This window comes from Lepeophtheirus salmonis, chromosome 7, assembly GCF_016086655.4.
Source record: "Lepeophtheirus salmonis chromosome 7, UVic_Lsal_1.4, whole genome shotgun sequence".
In the NCBI taxonomy this organism is placed as follows: Eukaryota; Metazoa; Arthropoda; class Copepoda; order Siphonostomatoida; family Caligidae; genus Lepeophtheirus; species Lepeophtheirus salmonis.
In genome coordinates, this window is record NC_052137.2 from 33,069,930 (window position 1) to 33,092,403 (window position 22,474).

The window sequence follows — 22,474 nt, forward strand, 5'->3', positions numbered from 1 at the left end:
CAATGGACTGTCTGACCATTATTTTCTTCAGGCAAACATTAGGAAAAATAAAATGAAAAGGAAAAACTCTAGATGGAATGTCAATGCCGACCTATTCATAAAGGAAGGAGTATAATGGAGTATAAAATGCACGGTGCAAGAATGAGAGAAATTTTTTGAACTATACAATTAAGTCAAACAATTTAAACCTCCTTCAATATTTTTAAAACGGATGAAGATAATGAACGGAAACGGTTACATCGACAGAAAATAAATTATGTTCACAAGTCTTGATGTTCTTAACTCGCATGTATACGTGGTGATGTATTTGAAAAAAATGAAGAAAAAATGCATGTGTTCTTTATCATGATTAGAAGAACAAGTTATTCCTCTCTTTCCTTGACGCAAAGGTGTCAATCAAACTGTCCATGTCTTCATGGAGCACCTTGTCCACCATCACCCTGTCCATGTTCAAGAGGGTGAGGGAGGAGAGCCTCTCCTGGTACATGGTGGTCCTCATGTGGTTCTTGAGCCTTCTGAGACAGGAGAATGACCGCTCCGCCTCACAGCTGCTGATGGGCAAGATGCCAGGATAACGATCACCTTGTATAGCTCTGGCATCAGGCGGGCCACTCCCGAGCTTATTAACTCCGCAGCAATTTGTGACGAAACCATGTCTTCTGTGTCAATATCTACCTAGAGAAACATAAGTTTTAAACATATAATGCAAAATGAAACATTATAATATTAACCTTGAATTGCTGGAAGATTGCATGGTCTGACTGGAGCTGCTCGAGTTCAAGTCTGTAGTGCTTGGCGACACGCTCAATGACACAGGTCTCCACTTCACTGTCATTGACGATTGCAATGAGATCCATTGTGATGTTTGTATCGTCGGTGGCAAATCTGCTCTCAAGCTCTAATACAATCTTATTGATTGCAACATCGAAATTTGTTTCACGGAAGTAAGATTCAGTTGTTCCTTTCCACTTTATTCTCCTTGGAATCTTCGCCTCCTTGAATTCCAAATCAATTGAGTCCTCCTTGTCAAATACTGATTTCATCTCAGACGACTTCAACTCAGCAAGTTTCCAGATTGATTCAAAGATTTTCTCATTCTTAAGATCTTCAAGAGTCCTAATCACTAGGTTGACGTGTTTCCGGGCCTTTGTTAGGTCAACCTTTCTGCCTTGAAGTTCATCTGACATGCTAGATGTGTGTCTGAGGAGTGTCTTCAACAGTTCAATGGCAAAAACAAATTCGTGACTAAAGATGCTGTTGAGCAGAGAAGTTGCTGTTGAACTCGACAATGCATCTTTATCTTTTCTCATTATTATGAGGGTCTTCATGATTCTGACCATCCCTAGAGATACATCGTGTACAGCATCGTAGCGGAGACTCCAGCGGGTAGCAGACTGGTTCTTCAGGGTCATCACCTTGGCATGCTCCTCATCTTTACTTGTTATCTTCACCGACTTGTAGATTGCTGACCTCTTTGGTGACCCTTCAATGAAGTTGTATAAAATTTGTACTGTCCCCATTGTATTTCTCAACAGGGTTATATCTGAGAGAAGATCCTTGACTACAAGATTGAGGACATGGGCGTAGCAGTGGATGTAGACGCACAGTGGGGCTGCTTCCTTCCACCTGGCGGCAAGACCCTTCTTGATGCAGGATATGTTGGAGGCACCATCCGCAGCCAGGGAGACAGTGTGGGCGGGGTTAAGGCCGAGATCCTTGACAGCCTCGTGAAGCTTCTCAAACAAATATTTGCCGTCAGTCTGGGTAACTTTTACAAACTTTAGGAAGCTCTCTTTCTTGATGCCTTCACTCGTCAGATATCCCAGTGACAGACTGAACTGCTCCGTGTTTGACATATCTGATGTCTCATCGACAATCACAGAGAACCAGTAGTCATCATCGCCGGCACAAGTCTTGACATCTTCAATTATATTTTCCGTCACTTTGGATGCTATAATCTCTATCAGCTCATTTTGGATGTCAAGTGAAGTCCATTTGGCAAAACCTGCCCCAGCTGAACCAAATTTTTTGACTTCGGCCTCCAGTTTATCTTTAAGAATATGATTTTCGTGTGAACGCAGGGACAAAAGCTCCAAGAAGTTTCCTCGATTGTTTTCATTAGATTCCGTCAACTTTTCTCTTGTTTCGAAATCGTCCCTAAAAGCCAATCCTTGCTTTGCGATGAACCCAACAGTTTGGAAAAGATACCTCAAATAAGCTCGCCACTTCACGACTTCCTCAGCATGTTGAGACTGAACATGGCCGAGAACCGAGGTATTCTTTCTCTTTGATGTGAGGAAATTGATCCACTTTTCCATCGACAGTTTGTGTTTTTTGTTGTTAGAATGAACTTTCAACGAGGAACTGTTTTTCCATGTTTTGAACTCAAATTTCCCTAGGTTGGAAATGGAAAATTTGGAACAGGCGAAACACTTGGCTGACTTTTCAACCTTGTCATATTCTAGCCACGGGAACTTACGGAACCAATAATATTAAAAGTCTCTGGAGTATTTGTCATCAATCTGAGGACTGTATGTTTGTAACTTGGGCTGTAGAGGATGATCTCTCTCGACTTTAGGCACAGTTTCCCGCTTAGACCCCAAACGTCTATAGTCTCCACTCTGGTTTTGGTCTGGATGTCCTTCCGCTTTGGCTCCTGCCCGGTAAGTATCGGGTCACCCAGTTGGCTCGATACGACGACAGGATACTCTGGGCCTCCGTCCACAAATTCAAATTTCTGCGATGAATTGAGATACCCGAGAGTGTTAACTGTAGTTTAAAACCTCCGTTTTATCTATCTGACTTAATTTGGCCCCAATATTGTCTTTGAGATATAGTTTATTAATTTACTAATTTTATAAATGTGCCGGTGAATTTTCGCTACTTTAAGTACAATTTTTAAGGATTAATCAGAATCATTTTTTCATTTAAATGAACTATAATTTGTTGGAAAATGTATTCCATGTTCAATTTTGAGAAAAATTATCTAGCTTCCTTTTGGGTGGACGTGCTACAAATATGTAATTTTATTATAATGACTCAGTACTATTATGAGCTGGTCATAAGTTACATATATATAATAGATTTTAATAATTAATTATGACTTAATTCATCTATATTTACATACCTATATGATTGGTGGACGGTTGAGTAAGGTTTTTTTTTTTTTTTGGTCCGCTGAAGCGGACAAAGGGCAATACTGACATAAGGCCCTGGTGGCATCAACATCCCAGGTATCCTCTAGCTTCTTACGGATACGCTGAACAGTCCATAAATTCACTCCTAAGGTTGAAGCAATCGTTGAATTGTAGATTTCACCTCCATTATTAACCAATGCCATGACTGCGGCGGACCTCAAAAGCTCCTCGTTCCACTTATAGCTCTGTAGCTCCTCATATGATGACGGCATGATGCTAACTGAACTACGTATCGACAGCTGACGAGAAGAGCTTGCCTATTTGGTAACCAGTTTTTTATTTGATAGTGTCGTCTTCAGGTTATCAAGGTTTAAAGTAGGCGATAATTTGATCCCCACTCCCTGTATGTCCGAATGGGGGGTAGTTCATTCCTTCTCTCCACCATATCATCCGCAGTCCAATGGGCATGCTAAAAGAGGAGTAAGGATGATTAAAAATGGGATAAAGAAAAATATAGGAGCATCACTTGAGGAAATGTTATTTGCCAACAGGGCAACGCCGTTAGAGTGTGGGAGCACGCCAGCTGAGCTGTTGGGCGCACGCTGTATTTGTACATGATTGGATGGATAACTTCCAGCTTCTCCTTCTCCTCCTCCTCCTTCATCACGATCTGAAAAATTTAAAATCAAAACTACCATGTGGTGCCGTTGCTACGGCCTTGGCCAGCCCAAGTAGGTAGCTGGAGTGATACAAAGGAAGATTGGGGATGTGCTGTGGTCAGTTCAGACCCCACAAGGAATGGTTAAACGACACATTAATCAACTTCGTCCTCGAGTACAAGTTGAATGAGGGTTGGTGTTATGTATTGTCTTTTATATACTTTTAGCTCATGACGTAGGGATTTGTTTTAAATAGATAGTAATGCTCCTTTTGTTTACAAGTTGATATATTTTAATAGTTATGTCTATGTACATCCTTTTAAGTGTAATCCCTTATAGAATTTATATTTAGTGTACCACCAATCAAAAGGTCTTCTTATTGGCTATACTCCGGTCTGTTACTTGCGTCTGTTGGTGGGGTTCGTAGAACACTACATCTTACTTCACAACCACCATCTATATCCCTTTGGATAACATCTATGTCCTCCCTCAATGTTTCCACCACTTCAGTGTGCTTGAGTAGTTCATTATTTAGTTTCTATCATGTTTTCCGATTTTGTTGAGCATATGGTTCCCAACACAATGAAGTGATCCTACAACCAATTTGTATGAAATTCTTTCTAAATGTATATCTGATAGTGATAATTTGTTTAAACCATACATGTAGTCTATTAAACTCATGGTAATATTTTCGGATAAATGTCGGCTTGTAATTATGGGTAACATCTGCCAGATCATTCATAACATTATTTTCCTTCCATGATACCAGACTTTTTGAATTTGTTAAGCCATATAGTGATGTGTAATCCTTTCCATAAATTTCAAATACATTAAAATTTCCCACCACTATCACTTTCTCTTTCCTGGGATTTGCTCCTAACTCCTTTAAATACCCTGCAAGTATTTTGGGGTCTGTAAATCAATGATGTATAACTTTTCTTTTATATCTTCTATTTCCAAGATCTTCGTATTTCCATCTTGGTCCATAAATATGTCCTAAGGGTCCATTTCTTTGGGTTTAAGATTGCCACCCCTATACCAGAGTATCTCTTGCTCTAGGTTTCGCATCTAATTTGTATTTTTTATAATTTCTTGAGACAAACAACGAATCCTCGTCCACATGTTCATATGAACGATACGAAGCTTCTTCATATTGTTTAAATTTTAATTCATCGGAAACTTGGTGCATCTTCAGAGGGACAATTTCCTTTGGATCTCGTTTCCATTGACTCTTCCCCGGGCTTGATGTTCTTTTTGGTATCTTTTTCTTTAGTAGTCTTGGACTTGGGGTAGGCTTCTGGACCTCCTCTTTTCAATTTCTCAATACTGTTTTCCAGTCATCTCTAAGACGCATAACGTATGTAGACTTCGAAAAGGAATCAGTTGCTTCCTCTTGTATACCCTTTAACCCTTCTTCTTTGATGATGCCTTTTATGCTTCTTGATACTTCTTCAACGGTTTATATCTAGCATCCTAGTTCTACTTTCTTGTGGTAATCTCTTGAATACTCTCAACACTCTCCTTCCAAGTGGGCACCTCATTCGACATTGTAACCTTGGGAGTCTCAGTCTCTTTTGCATCTTAATTCACATCAGTGGTTGTCTTACTGGGAATGAGTCGCGCTTTAATCTTTATTTAGGATCCTTTCATATGCAAAAGATTGTACACCTCTCGCGTTACAAGCTAGTTTGGTATGCCTCAGATAAAGCATTGATGACACTGCTTTTTAACACTATCAAATTTTAGTATATATATTGTTATACATGAATGTAATAAAATAGGTATGATTATAGTCCTTCACCATACAATTACTGCACATTTTCTCGTTTCTATGAACAATGAATATTATAAACAACTACGACGAAACAATGACGATGTCTGACGAAGAAAATATTATGACACTGACGAAACTCTGACAGAAACTAATGCCTTTTGATTACAAAGACAAAAAAGACGAATGCTATTAATGAGTGTTCGTGCAACATGCTCCTATGGTCTTAAAAACAACTCATAACACAAAAAATTTCTTAAAACGTATACAATTTAACAGATTTTGAATATTTTACTTTCTAACTTCGATAAATGCTATTTTGCAATTTATAGTTATGGCTCATAATATAAGCCATAACCCCTCCTTCCCCCCCCCCATTCTGGATGCGGACCACCTTTGCAAACACAGTAGGAAATCAAATGGATCATAAAAAAAAATGTAGTTCCACACTAGAGGTCATAACAGAAAACAGTTAATTGGCGTTTGGGTATGAGCCCACTACGTGCCCCAATACTGGTATTTTGCTGAACCTGTGAGCAGAAAAAGTAAATAAAGTCTCGAGTTAAGGTTGCTTTTCCTGATTACAATAATTTGGCAGTGGGTTATGAACTTACTCCGGGTCATACTGACATATTTTTCGAACTTTAATACCATATTTTTAAAGCATAATCAATTTGAAAGAAAATATAAATTGAAGAAATACAGTTGTTTCCAATGCAGAGGAAGTTCTGACAAAGACGAAATTCTGACACACGAAACTTAGAAAAGACAAAAATCTGACACAAATCATAACAAAGACGAGACAAAGACGAAACTTTGACGAATATGTAACACTGACTAAGACTAAATTCCACCGAAGACGAGACGAATACGAAATGGAAAATAACTATGACAAAATAATGATGATGTCTGACGGAAACAATATTATAACGTAGATGAAACTCTGACGAAGACGAAAGTTGACCAAATGATTACAAAGACTAATTAATGACTTTAAAAAAACAACTATTGCCTGACAAAGACAAAACAAAACTGAAAATATCTGAAGAAGTTAACACTGGTTACAAAATGCCAATTTACAGAGAAAAAACTTGCAAGAGTCGTGCATAAATCCATTTTTTTAGAAAAAAATTCAAACACGACTTATTAAATAATGAATAAAAGAGAAAAAAGATCACGCGCATCAACCATTTCTGCCTTTCTAAGAAGTCTAAAAGTGTATTGGGGATCCTCATAGAAATGCTGGATTTCCATTACTTAAAAAGGGGAAATCAATTTTACGTCATTTGTATTTTATGTAGATAAATTCGTCTTCTTTTCCCCAGTTTATTTTTTTTTAAATCCGTTGATTCATTTAATCACACCATCTGCTGGAAAATAAGTCATCTCAAGATAGTCTTTAATATTACAAATAGGGTGTAATAAATCAAATATAAGGTATAATGGGCGTTAACACATTTGATTATCTAGTATCTAGTAAAGTTATAAATCAAATTGTCGATGCAAAGTATATTAATTTTCACCCGACATTTAGCACCATCAATTGTTATAACTACACAAAATAAAAGTACGTTGTTTTAATTCTTAATTTCTCTTTTTTCTTTTGCGATAAAAATCATTTATTGTCTGGAAAGCGAGGGAAAATATACATATACTCGAATTTCATATTATACAATTCATTAGCAGGTATTTAAATATTTTGCACAATACTGTATTTCATGAAAATTTAATTTAATTTTCTTGATGCTAAAGAAAGTTGTGTTGCTTTATTGGAATATCATATTTTATTAAATCTCCGATAATCAGATTAGATAATTTGTGTTTATATCTATGTATTGAAAACTTGAAAACGAACTAAAAAGTTACTGTTCAAGTTAATATAACAAATTTATCAAAATAATAATGTCAAAATAACAAATATACTAAACGAAATATATTTATGAAAAAATGCATTTAAATTTATGGGAAATATATATTAAAAAATTATAAACTAATAGATCTACTTTATATACTATATAACATAAAATCATCGTATTAAAAGAAGTACCTGAAGGTTCTCAATTATTCTAAAGTTTGTTGGGGAACCTTATGCTCATTTTGATCACCAACCACCCACCCATTTGTTATGTAACAGCACCCCTATGAATGATAGTCATCAGCTGCAACTGATTTAAATATAGACCAGGAAAGGCCCAAGCAAGGGCATAGAGATAACACCGGATAATGACAATAAATGTTTATTTGGTCAACAATCTGTATCCGGAGAACGAAAGTGTTCCATAAAAAAAATGTAGCTTCAAGAGGTGGATCATTATCCACCGCAACCGCTTCCCCAAATATCATGCACCCTTTTTAATAAGGAAATTACAACTTTTGTGCTAGTTAATGACCGTCATGCGGCTCCTTTGCAACCCGAGGGGTCCAAATATTTTTTAATACTGAAATGAATGCCAAAAAGGTGACCCATATCAATGAACGCGATACAATGTGGGTATATCAGGGTGAATACAGCATTGTGTAATGATGTAATAAAAATAACATTAGAATCCTTGATACTATTTAATAATTTTCGACCAACACAATTGTATATTTCATATAAATTTTATTAGTTTCTTCAAAATAGACAAGAAAAAAAAACTTATAAAAAATATTTTTCAACATTAAATGTAATATATATAATAATTTCCAAAAATAATCTTTTAGAACAAATATAACATACCTATATAATTTTACTTAATTTTTACCTAAATATTTTTACTTAATATATTCGAAACATAAACACATTAATCGCTAGTGAGTAGCGCCACATTGCAGAAAAATAATCCTTGAATAATAATTATGATTATCCCGCCAAAAAATACTATCTACTAGCTAGAGAAATCTAGACTAAGTTGATTCACCTGTTGAGAAAAGTCTTTTCATTTTAATACAAATTATTATTTGAGACTTGATGAAAAGGATTTTAATTTTTATTAAGTGATAATTAAATAAAAAGTATTCTTGACAAAGTGGTTCTTGCAAAGATGAGTTGGACAACCACAGAAGTTAATTTCAAGAATTTACTCTTTTCAAGAAATATGAAACGTATGAAGACAATTACAATTTGGATTTAAATCCTTTAAAACTAATCCATCTATTAGTCAATGTTACTAATACAAGGTTAGGCAAGAAGAAAATGGCCTTTCTCTGTCTTTAGAAAGAGTTTCTAGATTAGAATAGAATGACTCTCTTCATTTCTATGATATTGTCAACAAAGTTCAATCATCGGAATTTGTTTCTTTAGTGAGTAAGGACTGACTCAACAGGATAACGAATAGCTATCATCCTTTTGGATCAGGATATTTCAAGATAATATGTATATAGTCCATTCATGAATTACTCATTCTCATTAAGTTACGGAAAGGGACAAACATTTCTTTTCATGAAAATCAAGATAGTTTTTATTGAGGAATGATTACTTTCCAGCTCCTTCAACAAATAAACAACAGTCAACATTTATAAAGAATTTATCTTTATACAATATATAGAAATCTAAGTACTAGTATGTTTATCATTTATACAATGGAAAAAAATAACTATGTTTTGTGGTAAATTTTCTAGCATTATTGAATTAAATACATAGGACTGATAATTATCACTTCAACTTTTCTTTTTTATGCTAATTTTATACATATATGATGATATCCATAGGGCCTTTTATATATATTTTTCTATTCTAAAATCCATTTCAATTTATTTATTTAGTCTTTACCTTGTAATTGCTTTTATTAAGTTAGGAATTTAAATTTAATAATTTATTTAAGGATCCATTGGTTGTGGCTAATAACGAATTATTTGATTTAAGTTTATTTCACCCCTTGTTTGAATATAATAATATTAGTAAAAAGTAGTGATTTCCATACTACCCATACAATTTCATAATTTAGGAAGACGAAGTGGATCAGGAAAGTGATTACAGCAGTTCTTTTAAATATTTGATTAGAAATTGATAAGATCCAAGATCATTCTCGTATTTGAAAACTTTGACTTTAAGTCCTTTGGGATGTTTGAGGTATATGATGTTATTGAGCAAGAACTGATCAATTTTTTTAAATTGATAATACATAAAGTTCAACCATGTTCTAAAGACTTTTCCAAATGATGTACAGTGCATTTTAAGCATAATGCCAATCTCAATATCATCCGTGTTTATTATAGTCTTCTTGTCTCAGAGCAATCTGTCATTCAAGACATGTAGTTTCATTTGAAGGGAACGGATATTATTCTTCTCTCGAGTACCTAAGAACAACGCAAGACGACGACAAATGTATATACTACATACTATAATAATAATTAATCAATATCTTACAACTTACAAATATACCACAAAATTGCAATTTGTAAAGATGAAATATTATTAAAATAGATAAAGAATACAATGGCGTCACAAAACCGCTGACGTAATCTTAAGCAATACTAGCGCTCTTAAGTGGTCCATACTGATATTAGCCCAAGCGACAGTGAGTCATACACCTGCAGATAATATATATTACTTTATTTGAAGCTTTGTCCATTTCAATGTGACAGAATGGACGCTGTCAGTCGCAATGTTACTGAATTTTAAAAATAAAGTATAAAGTCTTATTTAACAATATTGGAAGGAAAAATAAAAATGAAAACAGTCCACAATCAAACATACAAGAATAAATCATTAACAAAAATATTAAAAAAAAAAGAACACATATATTAAGAAAACGTTAAAAGTTATAATAAAATTTTCCATAGCCAATTTTCCACCTTTCCCTTAACATTTGTATGTATATTATTTATTTACTAGTACGAACACGCTATCTAAAAGATAGCCTATGGAAAAATTAAAAACGTTTACTTATATTTAGCTTATTTATGTTAAAATTCTAAACTAAAGCGATCTACTATAAATTATAATTTTATAATAGGTAAATTTCTATCATAAAACCTTCTTATAATACTGATTTTGGTAAAAGTAAAAGCAATTTTCCAATGTTTGACCCTGCGATCTATTTATTGCTCACTTGTCAAATTCCTTCTTCAACCATTATGAAGATTAAAGAAACATACTGAGATTAATCCTTTGATCTTTTTCCTAATTCCCTTTTTTAATTTGTGTTTAATTTATGTACGTTCTGGTAGTACCAAAATTCGTTTTTTGGATTTTTAATTTTTTGGTGCATTTTCGAATCAACATACCTTGAAAAACTTTGAGACCCGTGGAATCGGTCTTGCTTCATGAAAGAAATCAACTTATTTGCAAAAAAATAAAACTTGACCTCCAGGCCATGAATCTGGTCGAATCAGAATTAAACATAGCCTTTTGTACCCAACTCAAAATTCTAAACAACTTTTATTGATTTCCAAAGTCTGTATCTGTCTCCGTTTCTTAAATAAAAGCATTTTTATCATTGTTTTTCTAAGCAAGACGTGCATCACACACAAACACACACATAAATTATTTTAATCCTATGTAGTATTTAGCAAGGTTAATAGAAATACAAGTTTATACCATAAACGCGTGTACGACTGATGTTTGACTTCCATCACGCTATTGGTATTGACGTCATAGTAGATGAGTGGTTGCGTGTTTTCTTCAAATCTTTATTTCTTACCCAACAGTCGGTACGATACATTAAATTGAAAATTCTGGCAATAGTGAAGTCATAGACTATGAGTTGTTGCATATTTTTTCAAAATCTGCCTGTCTTGCCCAGCAGTCGGTACAATACATCAGATTGAAAATTCTAGCAAGCCCAATTACATGATGGTCTAGCCTTATCTTTCTAATATCCTTGGTATGTAGGATATATTAAATACAGGCGCCATTTTTATATTATTATAATCCTTGCCTGCCCCGAAGGGTTCTAAATATTAAGATGAACCAACACTGACCATTGGCAATGCATTAAATTCTAGTAAATGAACACACTATTATAAACATAAATATGAGGACTGCCAATATATTGAGAAATAAACTTTTTCCGTACTGAAATCTCTGCTATGTTTAAAAGGATATATTTGATTAGCTTAGATTCGAAGGGAAACTCCTGTAAAATACCATTATCTCCAATCAGAAACATGGAAACAAAACGCTTTACAAAATATGTAAATAATGATAATTGGTTCTGGAATAGAAATTTGCTGAGTGTTCTGCGCTTAGAAATGTCAGTTTTGTTTAAAAAATATTTGACAAGAAGTTTTAAAAAAAATATAAATTTTACTTACAAATCCCACATGGATTTTGTTTTCAATGTCCATTCGACGTATGAGATGTTGAAACAAGAAAATACCAATGAGTGAAACCAAAATTTCCGGTGTAAATGTGGTTTTTAAGATACAGCATTACGTAGCCAAAAAGGAAAAATACAGGCCAGCCTGCACAATCCTGACTGTTTTTCTTACTAGGCACGGGTTAGCGTGGCTATTGTGCACTACTAATAATATTCATTCATTTAAAAAAAAATCATTAAGCAATTTAACATTAAATTCTAATTTTTGCATGATATGAGATGAAGTTTATTAAGATAACAGAATTACGTATATGCAAGTGCATGAAATATCAATAAATATCCCTTTGTTTACTTTTGAAAAATGAATGGATTAATTATTAAATGCATTTATTATAAATAAATGCATTTAATAACTCTTTTAAAGAAATCGGTTGAGTTTTTAAGAAATGATGTACAACTATTTAATTTGTATTTGGTTACGTTCTACGCAATAAAATTAATTTTGATGAGATCATAAAAATGCTTATATCCAATACAGAAATACTAAATTATACATTGAAAGATTCATTAATATTATCAAGCTCTTTGTAGTTAATATCTTGCCACTTCACCCAATAAACTTTTTATTAGTATTACTTGGTGTTGTGTCATTCCTTATTCATTGTGTCCAGTCCAGTATTAGGACAAGTACTTTCAGTCCTTGGTACCGGTACTTAAGCAAAAATAAAAATGAGTGGCGTCATCAAGGACTGAATTTTATTCGTTTTTAGGACTGAAGATTACCCGACCAAGCCTTAACCGGACATGATTTCAGTGTCAGTCCTAAATAAGTTATCAGGCGTCAACGAACATACACAGCTTACTTTAAAAATATGAAATATAACTCATTAATACATCCTTGGTACTAAACTCCTTTTTTCATAAGGACACTCTCACGTAGCTACTTTGGATGTCACAGCTGATTCTAGCTGATCTTATGAAACGTCCTTAGGATTATTCTTTCTCTCATCCCAACCATTCTTCAAATTTTTAGGGCTTGCATGTTGATTTTCGTTTCATTTTTTAACATACCTATACGACACTGGATGTTCACCTTTGCATATGATATATATCAAGGAGCACTATATATAGTGCACCCTTTAACTATTTTTATGACATGCATGCAGATACACTTAATCAATACAGATAAGGTATTTAAATTTTATTACATGTTTGTAGAGCTTTTCTTCAAAAATCTTTTTTTTCTGGACATATATTATTATTATGTTTGAACATATAGTAAAATGAATATTCTATAAAAAAATACACCATTTTTTAGATATTAATGATGTTCTTATTTTGACATTCAGTGAGAGAGTTTTAAACATAATAAAGGTTGTGAAATCCCATTGTGATATGAAATATACCTAAATAATAGTATACCTATAATCATGTATAAAAATTTCATTTATAACAAAATGTAAAAAGGAATGCTATAAAAAAGTAAAACTATATATGTAGATATTTGTATTTTTCAGAACTTTTTAAGGGATCTTTTGAAGCAAGCGAAGAAAATCAATGATGTGTCTGAAGATGAGCTCATTCAATACACAGATGTTATGGTAAGTTCTATATAATTGGCTCACTTGTGTTTTAAATAATTAGAGGTCTACATAGCAGGGAAGGTGTGCATTCCCAGCCCAACAGCAAGGGATATAATATTATATAGATTTGGGTATGAACTGTAAGGAGTATAGTTATTCTATTTATTAATCTAAAAAGAATAAACGACAACAGGCAACATGCCAGTTGGAATAATAATAAAATAAGTATATCAACTAGAATTGGCACTCGGTAGAGCGCAAAACCTCCGTCTAAAATCAAATTGAGTTATTTGTTCCAAAGTTAAGACTAGTTACTCATATTTTACGTTTTTCTTTCCTTGAACTTTGATACTGACCTCTCAAAATTACTATTGCTGTTACCATATACATATTTATCTTCGTACCAAGTCTGATCCAAATCCAATCCAAATCAAACAGGGGGAAAAACATAACCTCCGCTCAACTGCATTAGTGTAGGTAATTATATTTAGAGAAGTAAAAATGTGCACATCTTTAAGCGCAAGATGATACATTGTAAAATCTACTGGTACAAGTTCTATGTTTACTGATTCGCACACCCTTAGCTGAAAAATGACTAGCCACAGTACTTTTGTTGTTCACGAGGTTAATAGTGTTTCTCTATAAACATTCCACCTTAACAGTGACACAAGACTAAAAAAGGAAAAAAAATCCATTAAGATGCTGTTGGCTTCAATTCTTAGAGTCTCTATTGATTAAACCATTCAAAGCTAAAGAGTTAAAATGAGCAACATAATTTTCCGTAAGGTAAATTTTATTTATTAAGTTAACACAAATTACAGAGATTTACCAATACTTTTTTTTTAGCTTATGTTGATATCCAATTATAAACTTTCAAATTTGATCATGTCAAAATAAGGTAACTTGCTTTGAAATGAATAATTTTTTAAGCAAACCTCTGGTCAAAGTCCGAGGAAGTCGTGTTTATTTCCTCGTAAAACTTAAAAATAGAAAAATTGACTAAATGTCGACGTGTAGTTTTAGGCTTTTTATTTTTTGGCATTAAAAGTAAACTTTATTGTATATTTATGAAGAGATTACTTCAAAAATTGTAACCTAAAACACAACTGTTACACTTTTAGTATTCATTTGTGTATATTAAAGTGTATACATGTCTGAAATTTGAAAATTTGTTGTACAACAGCCTCTAAATAGTATGAAAAACTGCATTTGTATGTTTGACAACCTATTCACGCCTTGGATTGTAACAATACACTCGTCAACAAAATTTTGTTGTTAAACCATCTCTCTAAGACTAAAAATGTCGGAGTTACAAAAAAAAGGGCAACAGATATGCGACCTACTCTTCAACAGTGTCGAGATGGCTGCAGAGCAGTGTTAAATTCGTCAGCTATTTTCAGTCTCATCTCGTCTTTGTCTCGTGTTCGTCTTGTCTTGTCTCATATTCATCAGCAAATAGTCTTCGTCAGTCATGAGTCTTCGTCATCATTTCATCAGCTTTTGTCTATGTCCAAATATTGTCTTTGTCAGACATCATCATTGTTTTGTCATAGTTATCTTTTATTTCGTCTTGTCTTCGTCAAAGTTTCGTATTGACAGAGTTTTCTCTGCATTAGAAACAAGTTTTCTAATTTAATTTATATGTTCTTAGTTATTAATAATGCTTGTAATTATTGGGTTTTACAGTACCAAAAAATATTTTAGTTTTGGAAAATATAATTTGTTAAAGTAAAAAGTAAAATATTCAAAATCCTATCCTTACAGACTTAATAATTAGACAAAAACGCGTACAGACGATATAAATATCGGTGCAAGTGGTTGGAAAAGCTTTATAAGAAATTATCATTTCATTTTTTCCCGTGGTTATTATGAATTAACATGCAGTTTATAAAAAACCAATACATACAAATTAATTGACTTCCCTAGTTCACCATATTCAAGTTTGAATACATGAGGTATTTATTTCAAAAAAAATACTTCTAGAAAAATTGATTTGTAATTTATTATTTTTTGTAAAAACACGAATCCTCAAGCGGGTTCACGCTTATAAACAAGTATAATTTTTCTTATACTATGTACCTTGAGAAAGGGAATATATTTAGTCTTAAGTTAGAAACCATACGGTGTAGTTCCTTTATTGGTAACACCGATAACAAATATAATGCCTATCACCCATTCTTCCTTATCTTGAAACGAATGTACACCAGCACTCAAAAACTTCATGTGGAGCAATTCAGCCAGGCACGATGCTTCCCGTGACCGAAACGTGTGTTCAGAATGTTGCCTCTGAAAGTTCGAAGAAGAGACCCTGAAATATGGTTCTTGAAAATCGATTTCATGTTTAATGGACAAGGCATCACAATGACGCGGTAATCGCTGTACTACCACCTAACGTCTCGAGAAATATTCTGATGGAAGAGTTATCGGGTTCTTTTGTAGCCCTGAAGAAAAAAGCTTTGGATCTTTATGGTATATCCCCTCACGAAAGCATGAAAAGGGCCCTTGATCTTTTGAACCACGAATCATTATCGGCTAAGGATATTTTGGCTGCAGTGGATCGTACAGTATGTCTGGAAGGACATATTCGGGTAATAACTTCCATTCAATGGACTCCTGTCAAAACACATTGGGTAACCTACATATATATTGAAATAATTTACGTGAAAGACAATTTTAAGAATGTATAATTCCTTGTTGACTCTGGAACTCATGTCTCCATCTTACCAACGACTTTAGTCAAGTCTATCAAAGAAAAATCCAATTATCTCCCTCTTATTGCATTTGAAGGGTAGCAGGTCATCCCAATCGGTACGGTGTTGGTGGATTTTGGTTTGGAAACCATACCCCTAGTGGATTTTAATTTGAGACTCCCAACCTTATCATCTGTTCTGTCAGCTGAGTATGGATGTGAGGTTCCCCTCCTCTCCCCAAGATTGACTCTGCCGTTGCACTCAAGTACTCAGTGACACACTCCATCGTCAAAATAGGTGCCCCATGTTTTCCCAGGCTCGGAGGCTTAGTGGGTCAAAGCTTGCCTTCCTCAAGTCCGAAGTGCAACTCTTGCTTGACACAAGAGTACTACGGTGTTCCTCTTCTCCTTATTCTTCGGCAGTGAACATAGTTGAGAAGTCAAACGGTGGGTTTCGATTCTGTAGGGATTTTTGTTGACTCAACTGTATGTCAGAGCGCAATAGGTAACCACTACCGAATAAGAGAGACTTTTCTCAAAACCTTGGGGGCTCCACGATATTTTCAAAGCTAGACCTTTGTGAGGCCTATTGTCAGATACCAATTGAGAACATAGACATCCAAAAGACGGCAATCATCACACCCATTGGCATTTTCGAATTTGTACAGATGTCATTTGGGGTCAAAAAAATTTTATGTTTTTGGATGCATTCTTTTGCCGCAGAGAGGTAGTATTCCTATATTTGGACTACCAACTAGTGGCGTCTAAACCCCTTGATGAACATCGCTATACCCTTTTTCACGTTCTTTCTAGATTGCAGTAGGCCAGCCTTTCTCCTCCTAAGATAAATCTTTATTTCTTAGGACCCCATGTAAGTGCTGGGAGAATATGTTCATTAAAAAATCGAGTGAAAGCCATATAGACCCTTGCCCCTTCAAGATACGGGAAGGAAAGTCAATTTCTATTGTGTCTGATTCTATAGTATGCTAGATTTGTGTCCAAATTAGTGGAACATACTGGCAAAATGCACCCTTTACTACGCAAACATGCAAAGCTTAATTGGAAAATTGAGCAACAAAGAGTCTTTTAGCAAATCAAATTGGTTTTATCAAAGCAAACCTTTTTTGATTACGCCTTAAGAATACCCTCACGACCGATACTTCATTATGTACAGAATAACACTTCTTTTGACCAATGGAATTGGAGTTCATGGATACCATTGGCGTTTGGGTCGAGAGCTCTTACTCAGCCTAACCAATATATATATACGTTCGAGCTTGAGCTCCTTGCAGGTAAAGTGGCAATAGCACGTTTTATATGGTCGATAGAACTGGTCAATTTACAGGTTTCTCTGACCATACGCCGTTAATGGGTGAAAGGAATCGAGGAACCTATCGTGGACTGCAAGACAGTACAGGACCTTCTCCTTTATTGCTGGGTTTCATTGCAATACTGGGACAAGTATGGAAAGTCAAACTTCGTGACTGACTCATTATTTAGACTCGTACCTCTGCTGAGACTAGAGACCTTGCACCTTTTTAAAGACGTAGCTCGAGATCAATAGGTAACCAATCCGCAGGGTGCTCATTTTAAGTCAAGATATTTCACAACCAAAACATTTTAACGCACAGATGCGTGTGTAGTTTCTCGATCAAAATGGTGTACAGTAACTTCGTATAAAACATATTCGTATGAGGACAATTCGAAAAAAGCATTTCCGTATAAAACTATTTTGTATAAATTTATAAAGAAATGGGGCATAGACTTTATGAAATATCGTTTTGTACCCCAAATGTTGGGGTTGTTTCTGGCACTGCCGATACTTAAGTAACTACTAAGAGCCTCTCACAACCCCCCCCAATTGTACCCCGAATGTTGGGGGTGTTAGACACCAAAACAGCATACAACTTAGCACCAAAACTTTAAAAAACAATTAAGAGCCCCTCACAACTCGAAAAAAACCATTAAAATACCCTAGCAACCCCCTAATTGTACCCCGAATGGTGGTTGGAGTTTTTGATTTATTATCGGCTTAAAATTGTAATCTGCTATGTTCGTCATAATGTTCAGAGTATGATTAAGGAATTGTGACGGGCTTTAATAATTTCTTCAAGTATCAGAGGTGGTTTTCATTCCGTTTTGGGACCTGGTGGTACTCGAAAACACCCCCAACCACCCTGGTAAGATAATGGGGCTATAAGGAATACTAGTTTCTTCCAGAATCAATGATGGCTTGCATCCGGTTTTGGGAGCCTATGGTAACCAAAAACAGACCCAACATTCGGGGTACGGTCGTGGGGGGGGACGGTTATGGGACTTCTTGTAGTTTATTTAGTTTAGAGGGGGAGGGGGGTCGTTTCCTGTTTTGGAAACCAGTGATACTCTAAAACGCCCCCATATTTTTCGAGTACAATTGGGGGTTGTAATGGGATCTTAGTAGTTACTTAAGTATCGGCGGCACCCAAAAATGCCCTCAACATTCGGGGACTAAAATAATAGTTCATAAAGTCCATGCCCCGTTACTTCATAAATTTATACAGAACTGTTTTTATACGAAACGCCCTTCTACAATAATGTTTTATACGAATTGTCCTTATACTAAAATTTGTTTTACACGAAGTTACCTATTACCGATCAGAGCATATCGCCACCAGTACTCTACTCTGAGTAGTAAGGATCTCTTTAAATATATTATATTACACCCCAGCCCACGGGTTACGCTAGTGAACAGGAATTACACAAGGGATTTCAAAACCTATAGCTACTGCTTGAGTATAAAAGGTCATTTTTAATATCATATTTTACACAGCTGCCCTCGGGTTTTCCAAGAGCACCGCACTTGTTAAAAAGTTGGTTATTAGCCATCACTTCATTGAGCATTAATGATCCCTGCTTATAGTCTATAATTGAACCTCGGCCGACGGGTTGTGCAAGTGAGCTTGTGCTTAGAAATCCCATCACTCAATATCTCAAAATTCATATGAAAGAGCAAATTGATACATTCAAGACATTCTTATGATGTGACAACAAAAAAAAGTAAGTTTAACGATAGATAGTGATCGTTCAGTATGTCAAGAATTACTGCTTTCACTCTGGTATTAGACAAACTTCATACCAAGCAATGTATAGCCATTCGATAAGGGTCGGACATGATAGCTTATATTTATCCAAAGAGTCTGATATAGCCACAGAGTAGCTTCTATTAGAGATGTGAGGAAATATAGTCTTGGATAGGCTCGAAGGAGAGGGCATAGTGAAAACATCAGTAGAGGACAAGAAATGGGTATTCTGTCAAGAATCTGTTTATGGATAACAAAGTTGTTCCATCTGCTTCCTTAAATGATACGCTTCAGAACTTTCCAGCCTTGACATGGAAAAAAAAATGATAGGACATATCTGAAGATATCACATTGACAATCTGCTCAACTTTGTCAAGTGCAGCAGGGAATAGCTAATCAAAAACATGAGGAACAAGGAAATAGGATGATGCAACACTCCTCATGGTAGTTTAACGAGACTAAGATAGGACAGTGCGTCAAAGTTTTAAGTATTGACCGTGGAAAGTCCGATCCTCACAACGTCTTCGCTGCTGTGATTCCTGTAGCTGAAAACAAATAGATTAAAGACAAAGAAAAATGTCTTAAAACAGCTCAATGTAAGAAAGCAGTTTGAGCCTTGCAGGGAGTTATTCCTCAGTGTTGATGAAGTTCCAATAGAGAATGATATTGCTGCTGACCACGAAAATTCTTTAAGTGGTGCAATTACACAGACTTGAAATAAATAAGTTCAAAAAAGGACACCTTTGTAATAGCAAATGCCATAAAAGTATAACATGCAGCCAAAGTACTTTATTTGGCAAATGTTTTTATGTAAAGGATATATTAGGTAAAAATAAAGAGGTAAAATATTGGCTAAGTTTAAAGTTTGAGTATGTCTATTATGAAGAAAATAACAAAATTGATATGAAATGTACAACCGTGTTGTTTGAATATTATAAAGTAGGATTAACAATTCTGTTTTAAATTTTTAATAGATCTTTACTTGTTGCTGTAGTCATCCTGATATACCCACATATTAACACGTTCATTCTGATTGCCCGCCTGTTTGGCCTACATTTCTTTATTAAAAACACATGAACTGTCCGGTTGCAAAGGAGCTGCATCATGGTCATAAACCACCACCAAAGTTACAAGACCCATAGGTTGAGGTGTATTATAGGATATTGAAAGGGTGCTTGATCGTCAAGACACAGTGGCAGTGGCTATTGATTCCCATTTTTGAAAGGGGATAGCGGCTGCGATAATTTTTGATCTCCCTTGTGGACATGCGGTTCACTTGTGTAATCCGTGAGCCGGGGTGTTTCATAATATGTTAGTAGAGGTCCCTGATACTAATAATAGTGGTGGCAGTTAGATTTGATTCACCATAGATACTAACTATCCACCTGCACAACCTGTTGGCCAAGGTATATTTTGCAAAATGAAATTGAATCTTTCATGACAATTTCTTATAATGCAATAGTCTGATTGCGTGAATGGTACCAAAGAATGCAAACGGCACCAAAGAATGTAAATATCTCTCAAAAAATACTTTGTCTCATAGATTCAGGAATTATTAATAACGGACTAAAATTTAATTGATTTTGAATATTTTACATTTTAACTTCAAAAAATGCTATTTTGCAATTTATAGTTATAACTCTACACTTTTCTAAGTCTGAGCCCTCCATTCTGGATGCTGACCGCCTTTGAAACCCCAGTGGGAAGTCAAATTGGCTCATATAAGTAAAAGATGTAGTTATACTCTCGAGGTCATATCAGAAAACAGTGAATTAACGTTTGGTTATGAGCACACTACGTCACCCAATGGTATATTGGACAACCGGTGAGCAAGAAAAGTTTATAAAGGCTCGAATAAGGATTCCTTTTCCAATTATAATGCTTTGGCGGTGCCACACAGACATTTAATTATTAATTAAATTTTATATGCTTTAAGAAAATTTTTGTGTTATGAGTTTGTTGTAAGACCATGGAGGGTATGTTGCACAAACCATTAGTAACAGTAAGTTATTAGTTTTTGTCAGAGCTTTGTCAGTGTCATATTATTATCTTAGTGATACATCGTCATTGTTTGGTCGTGGTTATCTTTTATTTTGTCTTCGTCTCGTCATCGTTGGATTTTCGTCTTTTTAAGAGTTTTGTCTTTGTCAGTTTGTTTTCGTCTCTGTCAGAATTTTGTGTTCCTCAGGTTTCGTCTTATTCAGTTTCGTCTTTGTCTCTTCTATGTCATTTTTTTTCTTCAGATTTTCGTCTTCGTTTCGTTTTTTTCATCAAAAAAAGTTTCGTCGACTAAATGATTTCGTCTCGTTAGGCTTGACAAAGTTAACACTGCTACAGATACTTTTAGCATCTCCATCCGGATGGCTTATAACATACAGAAACCTATTACATCCCTATAAAGTACTATTCAGTATTTTACCTGATGTATAAATGCAATACTTTTACTAATCTACCTATCTTTTATTGAATTACCTTTTTGTGGAGGTACACATCTGTGTTAAAATAGTGGCTTTTAGAGCTCAAGACAATATTGTCACCTTTTATCTTTAGTGTCTAGTGTCTTCTTTACTCGTCACTGCCACCTCATCCAGGTAACGAATCTTAATAGTAATATTATTCTAATTCAGTTAATTGTAATACACCACAATTGGTGAAAAGGATGGAAAAACTCCTACCCAATTGGAAGCTCGCTGAGCTCTGTGAGGTGTGTCATGGAATTGGAGTAGGATGTAAAGGAACTGGAAGGAAAGAGAAAGGCCGAGTTGTTAACAATTATTCGAGAATTCCTCTCTCAATGTAGGTGTGATCCACAGAGCTTCAATTTTGCGACTGTTGGTCCTACAATACCTTGTACAAGTGATAAAGAGCTGTTCCTGATGTCCGCGGGGCATCTAAGGGTGATCCTATGTGTAAGAATGTAACATATATGCCTCACTTATGGGGAAATGTCTGCCATGAAAAAGAAAGCCTTGTTGTTACACTGTGCTGGAGCGAGAGTGCAAAAATGGTTCAAGGCCCTCATCATGCTTTTGGAGATGGAGGAAGATGAGTGGGAAGCAGCAATTAGAGAAATGTGGAAGTCCCTCTGTAATGCTGAGTCAGTCATGTTTGGGCGGTTTAGGATAAAGAAATAAAACAGGCAATTGCCCCATTGATGACTTCATCACTTGGCTCAGAGGCCAAACTAAGTTTGCAAAATTCATATGCAAGGGGTGTTCTAAAGTACACTTTTAACCCCAAACTTCGTCCAAATGTATCTGAAAAAGGTTCCTCTATTCTTGAGGAAGTACTTTAAATAGCCAGGCAATAGAAACTTCCATTAATCACTCCAAAG

At 35.0% G+C, this 22,474-nt stretch overlaps 1 protein-coding gene across 1 annotated transcript; it reads right to left on the bottom strand.

Moving 5' to 3' along the window:
- Nucleotides 1-303: 303 nt before the first annotated feature.
- On the bottom strand, nucleotides 304-2,595 carry LOC139906030 (zinc finger MYM-type protein 1-like). Its single transcript, XM_071890141.1, has 2 exons — nucleotides 732-2,595; nucleotides 304-675 (listed from the first exon to the last, which is right to left on the bottom strand). Exons 1-2 carry the CDS (start codon nucleotides 2,316-2,318, stop codon nucleotides 496-498), a joined length of 1,767 nt encoding a protein of 588 aa, XP_071746242.1. The 5' UTR covers nucleotides 2,319-2,595; the 3' UTR covers nucleotides 304-495.
- Nucleotides 2,596-22,474: the final 19,879 nt, after the last annotated feature.

What these genes read in the sequence shown, in the direction of transcription:
- LOC139906030 (XM_071890141.1), bottom strand. Translation starts at nt 2,318, where the DNA reads ATGGAAAAGTGGATCAATTTCCTCACATCAAAGAGAAAGAATACCTCG. An exon ending in CAATCTTCCAGCAATTCAAG is followed by an intron (nt 676 to 731) that starts GTTAATATTATA and finishes ATGTTTCTCTAG; the next exon opens with GTAGATATTGACACAGAAGA.